Source organism: Patagioenas fasciata, chromosome 15 (genome assembly GCF_037038585.1).
Source record: "Patagioenas fasciata isolate bPatFas1 chromosome 15, bPatFas1.hap1, whole genome shotgun sequence".
In the NCBI taxonomy this organism is placed as follows: Eukaryota; Metazoa; Chordata; class Aves; order Columbiformes; family Columbidae; genus Patagioenas; species Patagioenas fasciata.
Genome location: NC_092534.1, coordinates 17505304 through 17523734, shown reverse-complemented (window position 1 = coordinate 17523734; position 18431 = coordinate 17505304). Strand labels below are relative to the sequence as shown.

At 43.9% G+C, this 18431-nt stretch overlaps 2 protein-coding genes across 8 annotated transcripts in view; both read left to right on the top strand.

The window, feature by feature from the left end:
• Positions 1-2715: 2715 nt before the first annotated feature.
• On the top strand, positions 2716-16198 carry PMS2 (PMS1 homolog 2, mismatch repair system component). The gene is given in 16 exon segments (XM_065850546.2): positions 2716-3024; positions 3027-3099; positions 3457-3596; positions 4173-4259; positions 5431-5533; positions 6273-6456; positions 6963-7130; positions 8167-8264; positions 8988-9087; positions 9336-9420; positions 9793-9945; positions 10980-11892; positions 12711-12878; positions 14035-14135; positions 15068-15237; positions 15606-16198. Coding segments are annotated over 16 exon segments (2940 nt in total). The 5' UTR covers positions 2716-2771; the 3' UTR covers positions 15750-16198.
• The window catches only part of LOC136108724 (radial spoke head 10 homolog B2-like), a 16099-nt gene continuing 13328 nt past the window's right edge, over positions 15661-18431 (top strand). For 2 of the 7 annotated variants that reach the window (XM_065850818.2, XM_065850816.2), the window contains exons 1-3: positions 16528-17081; positions 17309-17614; positions 18302-18377. In XM_065850818.2, the coding sequence (XP_065706890.2) occupies positions 17361-17614; positions 18302-18377 (330 nt within the window). In that variant the 5' untranslated portion in view covers positions 16528-17081; positions 17309-17360. Of the gene's footprint in view, positions 15750-16525; positions 17082-17308; positions 18211-18301; positions 18378-18431 lie in introns of those variants that run through there. The other 5 variants (XM_071815105.1, XM_071815109.1, XM_071815107.1 and 2 more) reach the window with 5 other exon arrangements.

Genomic DNA, 18431 nt, shown 5'->3' with positions numbered 1-18431 from the left:
TGAAAAACACATTAAAAAAATCCTGTGGGCACAAACAACCCTGTAAGCGCCACATATATTTTAATAACAGTACCACAGACAAGAATCTTTCCTCTCTGTCCCCATCATTGTTCACAGCTATAAAAAGAACAAAAACGTTATCTGCAGTTATGTATCCATCGCATGTCACCGCAACACCACCAAAACACCTGTTGTCAAGGTTCTAAAACACAAATTTCATTTTATTCACCTATTGTAAAACATTGATCTACAAGATAACTTCATTCTTACCATCCTTCCAAATGAGAGTAAAGCCCAATTGATATTCATGACGTGGTTGCTTCTTAGGCTGCTCTCCAAAGCATTTCAAGAGGTTTTCTGGCACACTTTTCACCGATGAATGCGTGTGAACAGCTGATAATATTTTATAGCGTTCACAAAGCAGACTGTGTAGTACTAATAATGACAGTGGAGGCAGAGAAGGGTTTGCATTGATTACAATATCTTTCAGGGCACCGTAATCCTGAATGGAGAGTAAGACATTCAGCAGGTAAGACACATTCCAGATCAGACTTTGAAGTACTGGAGTTTTCATTTGACACCAAAGTGTACATAGGCATGCATGTGTATATCTGAAATTCTAATGACACTCAAATAACTTAAGTTTGGACATTTAAAATGTGTTTAAACATTTAAACATCTTCCTTCCTCAACAGTAATATCATTCAGGAACACAGCTGAGGTAAATTCTAGTCCAACCTGAAGCCAAAGTTAAAATTGCCAGTTAGTGACAAACAAGAAAACAACTGCCATTATTTCAAAATTAACCATTCTACCCTGGATTTATATCCAACTGAGAATATATAGGATTTACTATTTATAAGTGGTTTTATCTATAATCTGGATGCCCAAAATGAAACAGTAGTTGTAGGTTATTTGTGAGAATATAAGACTTGTATATTGAGTTCTGAATATCCCAAGTTTTAATGCCACCCAACCTGGAAATTCTGAGAGCAAAGAAAGTATCAATCTACATGCTCAATTAAACTCACCTTTCCAAGCATCAAATCTAAGTCTGCTCCACTTGTTGTCGAAGGAGAACATTCATCAGTTTGAATGATATTACTGACATCAAAGTCAGCATCGGGGGTTTGTATCATCTTTGAGAGACCATCGACAGCACTCTTCAGCTCATACAAGCGTTTGAGAATCTCCTCCTGGCGGGACTCGAGTGCTTGGAGCACCGGGTCAACCTCTTCCTATAGGAGAGGAACACACGAGGTCACAGAAACGTTCACTGAGCTGTGTCAAAACAGACCACAGCTCACTCCACGGTGAGTTGTGAAGTATTTTAACATATTCCAGTGACCAGAATGTCATGGTCTTATGTCTACTAGCTGTATCATTTATCTGTATGAATGCAGTGGCAGGTTATTTAATCACATCTCTGAAAACCTCTTGCTTGACAGTTTTTAAACCGCCAGCTAGAGCGAACTCCATAACACAGTACAAATCAGACCACAACCACAGAAACTTAAACACTGGCAGTGAAGTGCTGAATTAAAACCTGAAAAACCAACGTTAGCTTGTCAGGATTCTCTTCGGTCCAGAATAGCACACAGAGGCTGCCCAACAAGGAAACTTTGACAATTCAGGTGGGTAATAAAAAATCACTCCTTGTAGGCATTCTTTGTTTCAGAGAATATAAACTGTGGAGCAAAATACACTGTAGCCCTCGTTACGTATTAATACCAATGCATCTTTTTGTTATCTCAATTATTTTACAAGCCTCTTATGTTACAATGCTACCTCTTTTAAAATATGAAAAATATATTCCCATGGAAAGTTTTAAATCTACAAACTTAGAATAATGCTAAAGAAAAAGCTTTATACAGGTAATCCATTTCTAAGCATCCTGACTAAGGACTAACAAAACCCAACCTATCAACCAAAGCTCCTTCTTTTGCGCTCAGGGGACACTGGCAGTTAATACTTGGCTCTGGCAACGGGAGGTTACTGTAGTACACATTCCTGTGAAGTTCTGCCCACGTCTGCTCCCACTGAGCATCTCCACCAGCGACGTGGAGCGCACAGCGCGTACTCCCTGAACAGGTGCGACGGCGTCAGGCTGACAACGGCTCCGAGCAGCCTGGGAGGATTCAACGCGTTCCTGACACTGCGAGGGGGCTGAAGTCAACTCGAATAACGTAACACAGCGGTTTACTGTTCTGCCTTGCTTAAAAAAGAAGTAACTGCAACTAGAAACAGCGGGTGTGTCGCTGGCCGGCTCCTGTCTCAAGAGCAGAAACCCGGGCGGCGGCACCGGGCGGGCCACGGCTCGGCAGTGCAAAAATAACTGAGAGCCCGACACACGCGAGAGCCCAGAAAAGCCACGCTGAGCGTTACCGAAGGCTTTAGAAACGCTAGAGGAACTCCGGGAACTCCTCACCAAACCTCGAGCGAGCCGCTGACGGGAACAGGACCCAGCGCCTCCCGCCTCGCCGGGCTCCCCGGCGCCGGAGGCTTCCGCCAGCCCCCGAACGCCCGTCCCGCCCGGAGCAAACACCGACTCGGCGCGGCCCCAGCCGGCTCCGCCATCGCCCCTCCAGCGCGGCCCCAGGCACGGGTCCGCTGCCCGTGGCCGAGGCCGCCGGGGCGTGCTCTGCGGGCCGCGGCCTGAGCAGGCCCTCCCCGGCCGGCCAGGCAGGCCCACCCGCCGCTCCCTCGCTCCTACCTGCGGCGTCGGCGACGCGTCGGGCGAGAGGCGGCGGTGCAGGCTGGGCACACGGTACATGCAGGCGGGCCAGTGTTCCGCCAGCACGGCCCCGGCGGCGCGGTGGAACGGCCGCACCGTGTACATGGGCATGGCGGCCCCGCAGCGCTCCGGCCCGCTGCAGCGCCCGCCCTCCCGCTGCACCCATTGGGCCAGACGGGAGCACGGCGCCAGTTCTGATTGGGCAGCCCCGCTGACCAAGCGGCGTCAAGGAGTTGAAGATTCGCTTAGGTCTGGCGGACCTTTTCCCCAGCGACCAATGACTGCGCAGGGGCGGGGCCTGCGGAGGGGATCCTGAGGAGAGCAAGGCGCGTCCGCTGGGTCCCGATGGAGGCGGTCGAGTCCCGGTGAGCGCTGGCCCGGAGCGGGTCCCGGGTCTGCCGCTGCTGCCGGCGGTGGGGCTGCCGCGCTCGCACTCCCCTGCCCGGGTCGCCTCTCCTCACGGGAGGCTCGGGGCCTCGCCCCCTCGCCGTAGGCCATGCCCCGGCCGCTGGCGCGCTTGCGGCCTTCTCGGTTCCCGCCTTCGCGCCCGACCGGCGTGGGGCGGCCTGTGGGGCTCCTCGGGCGCTCGGCGTTCGGCCAGCCGGGGTGTCGGTGTTTTACACACGATGGGGGCGGGGTGTCCCAGCCTGAGAGGAGCGGCGGGCGAGAGGAAGTGTCCCGCCCGCTGACACTGCCGTGTTGTCCTGTCCTTCCCTCCGCAGCCCCCCGCCCGCCGGAGCCATCCGGCCCATCGACCGTCGGTCCGTTCACCGGATCTGCTCGGGGCAGGTTGTGCTGAACCTCGGCACTGCTGTGAAGGAGCTGGTGGAAAACAGCCTGGATGCTGGAGCTACCAACATCGGTAACCTGCTTCTCCTCCTAACTCCATCCGATTTCAGAGGCTTCTAAAGTAGTTCTTCCTCAAAGCAGAGTGCACGTTAACAGACCTGTGCGAATACTTTATATTTGGGGCAAGCAGGTTTGCAGTGATTTTACACTTAAAATAAATACAGCATTTTGATTCCTGGGCTCCAGCTGGGCTCCTAGAAGTGCGTGATTTTGTCTGTTATTTTATGTGGAGCCCTTCTTGCCCCTAATTAAGGTACGTGGCCCATAGAGCAGAGGTGATCAGCATTTGCTACCCGGGGCCCCCAAGCGAGCAGACAGTTAAGGCAGGGTCGCAGTTTCCGGAGCTGCCGGGGTGGTGACTGTTGGCGTTGGGAAGGCTTTGGTTCCAGTGCCGTGGAGCTGAACTGTCGGTAAAAGCAGGCTGGTTGCATTAGATTGCCCCGATTTTTGACAGCTATGCACATTTTTTTGTTGGTCAAACTTGGCGTGGAAAACCTTCATCTGGTAAAGTTATTTCAAATGCAAAAATAGTAGTGAATACTTTGTATGAACATACAGAACAGAAATACTTTATTAATCAATTTTGTAGATATAAAACTTAAAGATCATGGAGCAGAACTGATAGAGGTTTCAGATAATGGAGATGGAGTGGAAGAAGAAAACTTTGAAGGCCTGAGTAAGTGGAACCTTTTTTATAGTTTATGTTTAGACATTTTGAAAGCATATTTTAAGTGAAAAGGCTACTTTTTCAAACCAAATTTCCTAAGTTCAATAATTTTTAATGAATACTTGACTTTTGCATAACGTATGCTTGACCTGCAAGACTTGGGCAAAACTAAACTGGACTTCCGTAGTGCCATTGTGGTTATAGATCTTGTAACTCAGAAGCTTTGATTTGATTTGATTGCTTGTTTAAGTGGAACAAAGAATAGAAATAATTACAGAAGAGAAAGATGTATAAATGTTCATTTAGGTTCATTCAGGTTGATTCATCAGCCATTGTTGCAGGAGTCAAGCTTCGTGAATGTGACTGCTTTTGAGAGGTGAAGTCTAAACTTGAATATTTGCTGAAAATGGACACTGCATGCCTGTCACATTTTCCATTTGCTAGTTTTAAATTGCACAAAATGGGAGCAGAAACAATACTGTAAGACAAACGTAACTAGCCATCACAACAGAAATACCCCTGTTTCTGTTTTCCTGTAATGACTACCAGTTATTACTCGGTAACTGTGTGTTTGCAGTATGTATATGGTACATCAGAAACTCTTTCTCCTACTCTTGCGGGACAGTGGAAGCTCAGGGGTGCTGCTGCTCGCTCGGTTTGTTACCTGCTGCCCAGTGCTGCTCTGGCTGTAGGTTGGATCCTGCTCAGCTGTGGTCAGGGTGGAGCAGGCTCGTTCCTGTCTGCTCCGTGCGGTGCACAGCACGGCACTGTGGCTGTAGGTTGGATCCTGCTCAGCTGTGGTCAGGGTGGAGCAGGCTCGTTCCTGTCTGCTCCGTGCGGTGCACAGCACGGCACTGTGATTGTTTTCTTCCAGGGCAGAATCTGGGGCAGGTCCACCAGTAGCAGGGCAGGTACTGAGTCCTGCTCCAGGGCGTCTTGTGCTGTATGAATTTGGGGTGTAAGTATGGAATGACAGGTGCGTCTGAGGATTTTAGAGCAATCTTGCTCATAGGAAAAGGGGAAAAGAAACATTAAGTGTCTAATTATTTTGTCTCTAATAATTATGTAAAATACAATGAATAATACGTAAGATTTTTTGCTTCTTGATGTGCATGCACAGCCTACTTGTGTCGACCAGTGTCACTTTGAAATGAAATACATGTTTTAAATTTTTTTCCAGCTCTGAAACATTATACATCGAAGATACAAGATTTTTCTGATCTAATACATGTTGAAACATTTGGGTTTCGAGGTGAAGCTCTGAGTTCACTGTGTGCATTGAGGTACTAATATTAAACTTACTAGTAGAAGGTTACTAAATGAACAAAAATAACTGAAGGCAACTTTTTAGTTTACCATTATTGATAAAAAGAGGCTTTGGAAACTTCCAGTTCCTTAATGTTAGGTCTGTTTCGAGCAGTTGGTTGCATGACATCCTGAGTTATTTCCAACCAAAATTATTGTATGATTCTAAGCATCTGAAATTATTCTATGATTCTCAGCACCTGATTGGTGCTTTTATGTACAAAATTTAGCGTTACTTAAGTATGCAAATCTTTTCAGGATGGAACTGTGCACTTGCATACGTGTTTGGTCCTCTGATGTAAAGCACTGTAATATTTAAGTGCTGTGTTTGCGAGACTCTAACTCGTTAAAACTGTATTTTAATTCCTCTTAGACAAACTGTACCTTTGAAATAGCGCAGCTTTCCGGGACAATTCTCTACATCAGGAATATTCTGGTGTTGTATATTAGTGTGAGGAATGTAGTGTCCAACAAACAAGACTTTAACGTGGCATTTTATAGGAGAAGCATGAAAGGGATACAAATAAAAATGTTTGCGTTGTAGTTAGGAAAATGTTGCACTACTCTTCAGGTGTGTTTTAAGTTGTTTGTGGTGAAGAGTTAGTTTTAATTAAATTAATGGTATTGGTGTAGTTTCTCTGCCTGATTAGGCTGTGAGGAATAGATAAGAAAATCTGGTGTTAGTGAGTAATTCTGTTGTGTTTTTCCCTCCCTCAGTGATGTTACCGTTTTCACTTGCCATAAGTCTGCAAAGATTGGGACTCGTTTGGTATTTGATCACAATGGTAAAATAACTCAGAAAACTCCTTTTCCGCGACAGCAAGGAACGACTGTTAATGTACAGCAGTTGTTTTACACTTTGCCGGTGCGGCATAAGGAATTTCAAAGAAACATTAAAAAGGTAGGCTGGATCAGAAGTTATTAATTCAAAGGAGTGTCACATCCCAGAATTTATTCACTGCTGAATGATACTCAGTTCTCTGTGGAATACCTTGATTATGTCAGACTATGTCATGGCTGTCTTATATCTGCATCAAATAAGAACAAATATTCCTGTGTGCTTTCCGCTTCTGTTTTGCAATTATTGGTTTTAAAGGTACTTTCTCAAATTTTCAGGTTTTGAAAAGAACCAATATCATGATCACTTTCGTGTATCTTAAAATCAGAGACTGCTGTGTTATGACTAAAAATACTGTAAACATGCTGTTTGTTTTTAAAGGCGCTATTTTATATATATACACGCATATATATATAAAAAACTTAGTTTGTAACTATTTTTAAAAATATTAAACCTTAAACCTACCCCCCTTTTTGTGTTACCTACAAATATTGATTGTTTTGTTTATACATTTTTGTTTTAAAAAGAGACATTTCATATAAATGCGAACTTTCTTTTTTCTTTAATAGGAATATGCAAAAATGGTCCAGGTGTTGCAGGCATACTGTATTGGTTCAAAAGGAGTGCGAATTAACTGCACTAATCAGGTTGGCCAAGGGAAAAAATGTTGTGTGGTGTCAACTGCTGGAAGTCCTAGTTTAAAGGAAAACATTGGAGCGGTATTTGGGCAAAAACAGGTATTACTTTTATTATGGAAAAGAGAGATAGCGGTATAGAGATACTTTTCATATCTAATAAATAGAGACGATGTAGGAAACCTTTAAAAACTGTAAGGAGATGGAGCATATGTTGTCTTCTAGCACACCCTACAGGTTAAAAGAGGAGAAATGATGCAGCCTCCATGGATTCCCTTGGAGTTTCTAAATCTGCTCACAGATGTTTTGATGGAAGAGAAACTATTTAGGGGATGAGGCTACTGCTTAATATCTGTCTGAAGCGAGTTCTGTGAGCTGTGCTGGCAGCAAATCGCTGAAGGCTTGTGCTCGTGGAGGGTGGCACTTCCTCCGTCGCAGGGTCCGTGTAGAGATTTCGGCGCTGTGCCTGAAAGATGAGCTGAAAGATGTGACTGTCTTGCTACATAGCAACAAGCATAGCTGAAAATTCAGTGTTATCTGAATAGGATGTTCAGCCTACAGCCTGCTTATTTGATATCAAATACTCTAGTTATAAAATCTGTACAAGATGTTCTAATGACTGAAAAATAATAGTGGCAGGACTGGGAAAATGTTTGTGGTAAACATACCTGTACTTTGGCAGCTGTGATTCAAGTAGCATATATTTTTTAATAGTTTTATTGGTGTTTCAGAAGAAACTTGTATTTCTGTTTGTGCCTCTTGGTTTTGCATGAAACTTGATGAAGTCGTATGTATGTAGCTGGAGAGTCCAGGCTGCGTCAATCACTTTGTTTTTTATGTCTATGTACATTTCCAAGTGAGGGTCTGTGAAATGATGAGGGCAAGAGCAGTGCTCTCAAAGGATGAGAACAGCCGTCTGCCAAGGCGTTATCTCTGTTTCTCCGTAAGCAGTGCTGCTGGCTTCTCGTACGTTGGGTATTTGAAGTATTGACTTTGTCAGCCAACTTGAAAAAAACCCAACATTTTATCAAATAGATTTTGAGGCTAATAAATAACAATAAAATAGAAGTTTAAAAGTCTATACGTGTTCAATGTTTCATTTTTCTTCTGGTTGTTTTTGTTTGTTTGTTCTCTTTAGTTGCAGAGCCTTATTCCTTTTGTTCAGCTACCTCCTAATGAAGCTGTTTGTGAAGAATATGGACTCAGTGCTACTGACGTGTCACAAAATCTTTATAGGTAATTAAAAAAGTGCAAACCACTGTTGCCAGTAGTGTTTTACTATCACCCAAAATTAAAAGAAAAAAAAAAAAAAAGGAGCAACCAAACAAACCCAAAAGGTGTTGAACAGCATAGTTAATTCAGGACTAAGGTGTTGCTAGCCAGATAAGCAGGAAGAGCAAAACTACTATTCCGTGTGTCCTGGTTAGTTCAATATTACTGTAATCTGCTGAGTGTCACCTTCGTCAGTGCTCTGAGTAATTGGATGGCTGAACTGTATCAGTTGTTTATACCTGTATTTCTTCAGTAGCATTACTGAGAAATGGTATGAGGTGACTGAATCGGTTTGTGTAAGTAGTTTACTATTTACTTTCTTACAGTGTACTTGTTTTTAGTCTCTCACTATACATGAGTTTAGCAAATAGGTGCATCAATATCTGAGCAATGACAGTTGACAACTGACCTCTCCTGCTTTCAGAGCAGAGCTGCAGATGCCACTTTTGAAATCAGAACAAGCTGCTTCTTCAGTTGTCTGATGCCTCTTTGGAGCTGAATCTCCAGTTTTTGTCACATAACTGAGAGAGGAAATATGTATCCGTATTTACTGATGCTGGATAAGTGTGTTTCTTTTAGCCACTTACAAAATACTCTTCCATTAAGTATGCTCAGGGTCAGAAAAATGTCTTTTGCTTTGTTCCTTCATTTTCCCTTGCTGTTACTGTGTTGTTTATTATTCAACAGCATCACAGGCTTCATTTCTCGTTGTGATCATGGTGTTGGAAGGAGTACAACAGACAGACAGTTTTTCTTTATCAACCAGCGTCCATGTGATCCAGCAAAGGTCAGGTTTTAATTTGTTTAATATCACCAGCTCTAACTTTTTCATTATCCTCTGAAAACCACTGGATTAGCAGCTGATATTTGCGGTTGATGCTGCAAGTTCCTATGTCTCACGTTTTTGTCTTCATTGTGTCGATTTGTGTGAACAGAAGCTCAGTCAGACAAGATACGATTTACTGTGTAAATTGTTTTGATGGGGGCTAAATAACACACGGTGGGACTAAAACTGGCTTTTCACCTTCTCTGCAGGTTGTCAAGCTTGTGAATGAAGTTTATCACTTGTACAATAAACACCAGTATCCATTTGTTGTGCTTAACATTTGTGTAGATTCCGGTGAGTTATAAATAATTTTCAGTAACTTCCCTGCACTGTGGCAATTTGTCGATTTGCGGTTGGTGACGGAGAGATGGGTTCCAGCCGTGGTTCCCCTTTTTCTATACTCAGAAATAACATATCGTCTTAGGTAGTGGGAAAGAGGCAATCTCGTGGTTAGCTTTAACAGGGGGAAACTTGTGTCATGTAATTGCACAGAATTAGCTTCTCTTCCGTTTGCTGGAATGTTGAGAAAGTTCAAAGTTCATTTTGCGGACATGTTGGGAATGTTAACGGTGGCTTTGGTTCTAGTCCTGGGAAATGGAAATGGAGGCTGAAAGGGCAGAAACACTTTGATCCAAGGATGGGATTTTTGCCTTTTTTTCTTTTCAGAATGTGTTGACATCAATGTAACTCCAGACAAAAGGCAAATTTTACTTCAGGAGGAAAAGCTTTTATTAGCAATTTTAAAAGCTTCCCTGACGGAGATGTTTGGTAGTGATGTTAACAAGCTGAATGTCAATCAGAAACTGCTGGACGTTGCGGGTAGGACACAACATGTGAAAGCTGTATGTGTGATATATGGTAGAGAACTGAAAATGGAAAATGGGCTTGTAAAAACCCAAAGAAGAAATGAAAAAAAGTGTGGCTATTAATTGATACGCCTTTTGGGGCAGATTTTTCACGTATTGCTTATATTAAAAGATTGCTATTGACATCAAATAATAAAGGAGGCCCCTAAGTTATTAAATGATTTACAGTCAACATTATGGAGAAAAAATTACCACAAAATTAATTGATAATGCTTGAAAAAGTTTTATCCCAAGATACTGGAAGAGATCTGTGTTTCCTTTATCTAAGTGTCCTTGAGAAGGAATGGTTAAGGTCTCATAAATCTCAAATTCGAGTAAGAGTTTATTGGATTTTGAACTTTGATTCTTTTAAAAGTACAGAAATTGCTGATTCTCTTGTGAGTGTATCTTCTTTCAAAATTGCTTTTCTTTGTTAACACCGCGTCATCCTCTTCATTTCTTTCAACAGAATCCCTCCTAATTTCCTTTTTTACTGATATCTAGAATCAGTTGTAGCTTGATTCTTACTGTTATTTTAAATTAATCTTTAGTAAAAGACATGTAGGACTGACAACGTGTGAGGCTGAAGGCCTCTAATTATCTACAAATCACGTATAGCACAAGTATCTGTTGTACCAGCTCCTTAACGCCGTGCCAATGGAGTTTTATCGTGACCATTAACGTGTAAGAGCAATTCGCTTTTCATTCACTCAGTCATTAAACTCTTTTGATAATATAAATAGATGTGCTGGTTGGACTGATTGCTGTTCCAGTGTAAAAAGAGATTACAAATTCATTCATACAAGTACCATTATTTTTATTGAAGATGTAATTGCTTGTCTGTTGGATATTAATGCATTTCAGCCCCCTACTCAGTCACTCTGAAACTTAAGGAGTTTACTATTTTTTCTACCTCTCTTTTCATTCCTTTTACTAAACCACATCATTTAATTCATATTTCTAGCTAGCTTAGAATCTTGATATATTCATTTTTTCTGGTTTTATTAGGCAACCTGAAGAAGACGCTTCCTGAAGAGACAGAAAAGCCTCGGGTTGAAGTGCTGCCTGACTCTGATACTGAAAATCCAGGTGGTGAAGGAAAAAGAATGATGACTCTTGCCAGATTAAGGGAGTCGTTCTCGCTGCATCAAACGACAGAGAGGAGTTTTCAAAGCCCTGAAAAGGTGAAACAGCAGCACAGTTCCTCTAGACAAATGTCGCTTGATACCACTTGGAGTACTGCAGAGACTCAAAAGGCTGTTTTGAGGAAGGGATCTGAGAGGTGTCATAAGATGGACTCAAAGTTGTCAATTCCAGGCAGACATGTGAGAAAATTAGAAGATAATACAGATTCTGGATTCTGTGGCACTTGTGAGCCGGGTGCTGGATGTAGCACGCCGGAACCTGGGAGCTGCGTCAGCCGTGAGAGCCTGATTAATCCTCCTGAAGAAGAATGCTGTAGCTCAGAAGAACAGCTTCAGAATGAATGTCCTAAAACTGTGGGGTCTAGTGAGAAATCATTGGAATGCGATATTCAGGTCTTGGGCACTGAACAGAAGTTAAGTCAAGTGAATGACTGGACTAATCAGAACAAGGTATCTCCAGAAGCCAATAGTTCTTCCCCAAGAGTAAAACGTTTTAAAAGCTGTAGCTTTAAAAGTGAAGCAGCCGACTTCAAGGCAGGAAAATCTCCTGAAGTGACGAATTCTAGGAACTACGTGCCAAGTGTTGATGTACTGGTGGAGGTTAACAAGAAAACTGTTCCACTTGAGTTCTCTATGAAGGTCTTAGCAGAAAAGGTAAAAAAGGTAATACAGCAACAACAGAAAAGTACAGAAGCACAGAATTACAGAAGATTTAAAGCAAAAATTAGTCCCGGAGAAAATAAAGTAGCAGAAGATGAATTAAGAAAAGAGATCAGGTATTTTTACCTTCTTAATGTATTGTATTCGTCAATTAATAAAAATAGTCAAGGAAAAACATAAGACCTGCCAGGGGGTGGGCAGGGGGCTTACATCTACCTGTTAGTTTTGGATATGTCTTTAACTTATGTCATTAAAATGTGCATTTGACGTTATTTTACCTGACGAGCAGCTGTTGAAATAACTGCATAAGGAATATGGAATGCAACACTAAAAAGGCAGCACAAAAGTCATAGACTGAGCTTCATTCAGACTTGTAATTTGCAGTGTAGTCAGAGAACCACCGAATTTCGTGATGGCTAAGAACACTCTGAAAAGACTCCATAGCTCATATTTCCCTCTCACGTGAATTTGAAATTTGGTGAGACTTGGCTGTGTAAACAAGTTACACCTTTACTGTCCACTGACCACCTGAATGTCTGATTTGTTAATTTTGAATCTAAAAAAGTATTAAGAAAGCTTTCTAACTGAAAAGAAGGCAAATACGTCACGTGCCGTGCTTCAAAACCACGATGCTGCCTGCAGCGTTGCCTGCTTGGACCATCACCGCACTGCCCGTTTCTAACTTTATTTTCACCAAGGGCTGTATTTAAATGTGAGAATCCTGAACAAGTTCTGTATTAATGATGCCACATCAGTCAGTGGCAGCTTCCAGATAACTCTATTTGCTCACATTTGTATTCTCCCTAAATGAGACTTTTTTTTCCAAATGTAAAGTATGTTCTGCAGTGTAGAAAAAGTTGGTTTTAAGTTTTGCAGTCTAACATGATTACTGAGGAGGTATAATTTATAACCTGTTTATATTTTCTATACACAGTAAAGAAATGTTTGCAAAAATGGAAATCATTGGCCAGTTCAATTTAGGGTTTATAATAGCAAAGCTGAATTCTGATCTTTTCATAATTGACCAACATGCTACTGATGAGAAGTACAACTTTGAGATGTTACAACAGCACACTGTTCTTCAAGGTCAGAAGCTGATAGCGTAAGTATTTTCAGTGTTTTAATGATAATATTTTTTAAGTTTAATTCAATGTCAGAAGGATATGTATTATTATGCTCAGGTAGCATTTCACACATTGAAAACACTTAAGACAAAAGTTGGGTTTACATTCTGTTTTCAAAGAGTTGTTCTTCACATGAAACGTGAGTTGCACAGGCGCAGTTGTGGCCCTGCAGCCAGTCAGCGGTGGAGCAGGTTTCCCAGAGGGCTACACGGCACCCCGCAGTCTGGTGCCGTGGTCATGGGGGGTGTTGGGGACAGCTCTTGTGACAGGGAGCACTCACAGTCTGGTGCCGTGGTCACGCAGGGGTGTTGGGGACAGCTCTTGTGACAGGGAGCACTCACAGTCTGGTGCCGTGGTCACGCAGGGGTGTTGGGGACAGCTCTTGTGACAGGGAGCACTCACAGTCTGGTGCCGTGGTCACGCAGGGGTGTTGGGGACAGCTCTTGTGACAGGGAGCACTCACAGTCTGGAGCCGTGGTCACGCAGGGGTGTTGGGGACAGCTCTTGTGACAGGGAGCACTCACAGTCTGGAGCCGTGGTCACGCAGGGGTGTTGGGGACAGCTCTTGTGACAGGGAGCACTCACAGTCTGGTGCCGTGGTCACGCAGGGGTGTTGGGGACAGCTCTTGTGACAGGGAGCACTCACAGTCTGGAGCCGTGGTCACGCAGGGGTGTTGGGGACAGCTCTTGTGACAGGGAGCACTCACAGTCTGGAGCCGTGGTCACGCAGGGGTGTTGGGGACAGCTCTTGTGACAGGGAGCACTCACAGTCTGGTGCCGTGGTCACGCAGGGGTGTTGGGGACAGCTCTTGTGACAGGGAGCACTGCCCAGCCGACCCAGCTCTGCCGAGTAACGCTTGGAATGTCCCAGGCCAGGCTGGACGGGGCTCTGAGCAACCTGGCCTGGGTGAAGATGCCCGTCATGGCAGGGCTGGACGGGATGAGCTTTGAAGGTCCCTTCAACCCGAACTATTCTATGATTCTATCTTCAGTAATGAGGTTTTTTGAAAACGAAGCAAAGAAAAATGTTTTAAAAGAGAGCCCTGTATTCGTATCTCTTGATTGCTTCTGAAACTGTCTTAAGTGGTCTGCACTATGTATCTATGCAATACCGTATTTTTCTGCCTCTTTCAGGCCTCAGAATCTCAATTTAACTGCTGTAAATGAAACTGTATTGATTGAAAACCTGGAAATATTCAGAAAAAATGGGTTTGACTTTGTCATAAATGAAAATGGTGAGTTTGGGCCAAAGTTACTGGAACTAAGAAAGTTCAACTATTTCATCTCATTTATTATGTAAAAATCTCTTTTGGTAGTTACCATAAATTCCAAAATAATGGGCACTGTAGTATGCAGTTTGGTGTTCAGGACTTAGGATTCCGTAGCCTCTTTGCACTATCGAACAGAACACTGCGGAGTCTTTATCTTAGTAGCTTGTTAGAGAAGTTTCTGCAGACTCTTCGGGGTCGCTGTCTGACCATGTGACTGCATGTGGGTTTTCCAGACGTGTTATATGCGATCCTGCTGTTACATTGGTACACTTGTAGGTCCCAGCAGGGGTACATACAGGTCAGCTATAAATCTGGTAACTTCAAATTAATAGATACTGTTGGTAAATAATGTTCCTTGGGTTTCCGCATGACACTTCAGCATTGACGTGCTGTGTACTTTTGAGCAAACTGTATCACCTGCAAGCTCTTGGTTGTTTTCCTTATATAACAAGACTAATGAAAGCGCTGTGTTACCACTTTGCTATTTGGGAAGTCAGTGCAGAATTCTTCCCATATTCTTCATTCAAGAATCTCCAGTTTTTGCCTCAAATGCTATTAATTATTGGTCTCTTAAAAACAACAACAAAAACAACCCTTCATTATTTTGTTCTCATAACCTCAAAATAGCTTAACATGCTATTTATTCTTTTAAATTGGAAGGTTTGTCAGAAATTAGATCTGGCTCTTATGTGTGCAAGTAGTTAATTTGTTAATGTTAAAAGGATACCTGCCATAGTTACCACTTTGGTTAGTTAAAATCATCCATCAAAAAAAAAGAATTTCAGCCTTAGCATATATGCAGAACACATCATATTAATGTATCAGTTTCTCAATTTTTCTCTCAAGGAATTTCCTGTAGCACTCTGTTTCTTTATTAATTATGGCAACTCTTTCAGCTCCTGCAACTCAAAAAGTTAAATTAATGTCGTTGCCAACGAGCAAAAACTGGACTTTTGGTGCACAAGACATAGATGAGCTGATCTTCATGCTGAGTGACTGCCCTGGGGTGATGTGCAGGCCCTCCCGGGTCAGGCAGATGTTTGCTTCTCGAGCCTGCAGAAAGTCTGTGAGTACCTCACGGGATGTTTGGTTTCAAATCCGTATTTTCCCTTGTATTGGAAGTGGCCGTATCGATATATATTGCAGGGCAACTTTGCTGTCAAGTGTCAGCAGGTAGGATCCTGTATTTTGTTTACTTGTGTCTTTGTCTAGTGTAACTTGGGAAAAAACTTCTAGTAGGCTTTAATTTAGTTTTAAACTCAGTGTTGCTCTTACAAACACACTTAGGTGTGTTCTGTCTGCTGATCGTTTTGCAGCTCTTCTGCTTTTCATGCCTTGCACAGTGTTTGTTTGCTCTAGTAGCTGGAACACCTCTTGTCCGCGTCAGCGGTGTGGAGAACAGAAATAATAATTGGTTTTTGCGTTTACTTGCAGGTGATGATTGGAACTGCACTGAACGTGCAGGAAATGAGAAAACTCGTCACCCACATGGGGGAGATTGAGCATCCCTGGAACTGCCCCCACGGGAGGCCGACGATGAGACACGTCGTCAGTTTAGACTTGATTTCGTCAGGATAAGTCAGTTTCTGTCTATTAACATTTTTTATTTTAATTCTGGGTGCTATTTTGAGCTTTTATCATTACTCTTTTATTCGGAGTAAAAGAATTTTAGCCAGTCTCCCCCTGTGAAGGCAGCGACTCGGGGAAGCACTCAGCAGGGTTCCCTTGTTACTCCTGTCAGGTCAGCAAATTTGACATAATGGCATCCGTGTGTAAATAACATTTCTTTTATTGTGCTTTATTGTGTCTATTACTTACTTTTGCAATCAGGACTTTTAAAAAATAAATACAAATGTTTGTATATAAAGATGAACAGGAGGTGAACCTCATTTATAGCAAACACTGATGTGTCTGTGGAATGTGCGCTAAATCTCTAGTAATGCCGTAAAACAAACAGTAACTTTCTATTTTTATACATCCTGTATGTCATCATTTTAAAGAAAATGCAAATGATACACAAGTGAAAACACTTTTTTTTTCTTTAATATTAAAGATGGTGCGGGCGGTCGGGCCGGTGGGTTCGGTCGGGCCGGTGGGTTCGGTCGGGCCGGTGGGTTCGGTCGGGCCGGTGGGCGCTTCGGCGGGCCGGTGGGCGGGGCGGGCCGGTGGGCGCGGACGGCCTGCCGGTGGGCGGTTCGGCGGACCCCGAGGGGGCGCGGTCGGGCCGGTGGGCGGTTCGGCGGGCCCCGAGGGGGCGCGGTCGGGCCGGTGGGCGCGGTCCGGCGGGCCCCGGCGCGGTTGCGCGGCCCTCTCTGCACTGCGGCTGCGCGGTTCGGCGGCGGCGGTTGTGAGGCGAGGGCGGCGGCCGGGGGCTGCGGGGGGTTTAGGGCCTGGTAGGGGCGGCCCTGCGGGCTGGAGGGGCTTCCAGAGCCGGGCAGCCCCCGTCGCTCCCCGCTCGGGCCCTTGGCGAGGCCGGTCCGCTGCTGCGCCCCGAGCGGGACGAGGCGCTGGCTGCAGGCGCAGCGCTGGGGCCATGGCGGCGCTGTGAGGCGGGACTTGTCAGCCCCGGCCCTGCGGCGCGGGGGTGGGTTCTGGTACCACAGAGCGGTGATGGCCTGTGGAATGAGGGGGAGCTGTAATTACAGCCGTTGAAACGGTCTGTAACCTTCAGACTCTTAACTGGCAAAATAACTTTACAAGCTGTAGGGGTTGTTCTATGCTGTGGTTCAATCTGCAGATCCTGACTTTGAAAGCAAGTGAAATCAATAAATACCAGTGCAGCTGTAACTTAAAAACCAAACCAAAACCCCATCAAACTCATATATTGGAGAAATTGTTTTGAACTTTTCCACATTATTAAATCTAGACACCTAAAAATCTGATACAGATGGAGACCTCCATGTAGCAAAAGTAAGTTTACTGGCAAGACTTCTGTGGAGTGGTTTTGATGGACCTGTTGGAGATAACTCACAGGCGTCGCTTCCTGGTAGCCCTGTGGCCTCCCACAACTGAAACCACCACTTGAGGAAGCGTCATTGCACAAATAAAATACATGCATGGATACAAATTAAGAAAAGACTGATAATTTTTCATGTAGTTAGCTCATTTGTCTGTTGTTTGTTTTTTTAAATCAATAGGGGAAAAGCCTTTGTACAAATGTAGATGTTCAGAAGGAGAAATTGAGTAGTTATGGCAAAGGATAAGAAGAAGGATGGCAAGAAGACAGAAAAGTCTGCACATCTTCCTGTTCCTTCATGTGATACTACAGCTGAGAGTGGTTCAACGCAGCTGGCGGATTTGCAGACCTCAGCGAATGGAGTGGAAGCAGCACAGGAAAACCCGGTGACATTGGATAAAGAGCCAGAGGAGGTGGAGGAGCCTCCAGGCCGGGATGTTCCGCAGTACTACGAGGAGCCTAGTCTTACTGAAGTTATTGTGAAAAGGTATGCTTGTTACAAACGCATCCAGTGAAGTCAGGAATTCATCTCAGTATCTCTGGTGTACCCAGTGTCATAGAAAACAGGGATTGGACTCTTGGTTTGAGTCACTGAATCACGTTACTCAGAACTTGCAGCTGTGACACCGTGTGAGACTGACACCTGTGGAATTCTGTGCCTTTTTGCATCCTGGAGAGTTGCTGCTGCTCTCCATTTGCCAAAAGCCTCGTTCTCATAGCTTGTTCAGTGGAGTTTTGTCTTAAGTATCCAGACAGTTGGTGAAGAAAGTCACTATGTCGTTTAACATTCAGTTGTTGCTGTCTTTTGTTGTTTAGCGCTGCTCATATCCCTTAAGAGTATGCTGAACGGAGGAAGGAGGTGAATGGCAGCGTTAATCAGACCCTGCGGTGGTTCCAGGGGCTCTGTGTGACGTTCAGCGTCCTGACTGGGGTGCCTGGCTGGAAGCTACTGGGTGCTACCAATGTGATTGTTTTCTTAACCGGCAGAAATGTAGGTCTGAAGCAATGCAGCAATGATGTGAAATGTTATAGCTCTTTTTTATTCTGCATGGGATGCAACGACTGGCTTGTGTGTAGACAATGGTAAATGAAAGGTCATTTTGGTGTGGCTATTGTGATATAGGTCTACAGGCAGTGGCTTGAAATCTTCACATTTAGTTTGTTTTCCTTGTAGCTATGAAGGTGAAAAAGTCCATGGATTGTATGAGGGTGAAGGATTTGCATGTTTTGAGGGGGGAAATACATATAAGGTGAGTATATAAATAAATATATTTAAAAAGTAATAGTGGATCACATTATTTCTC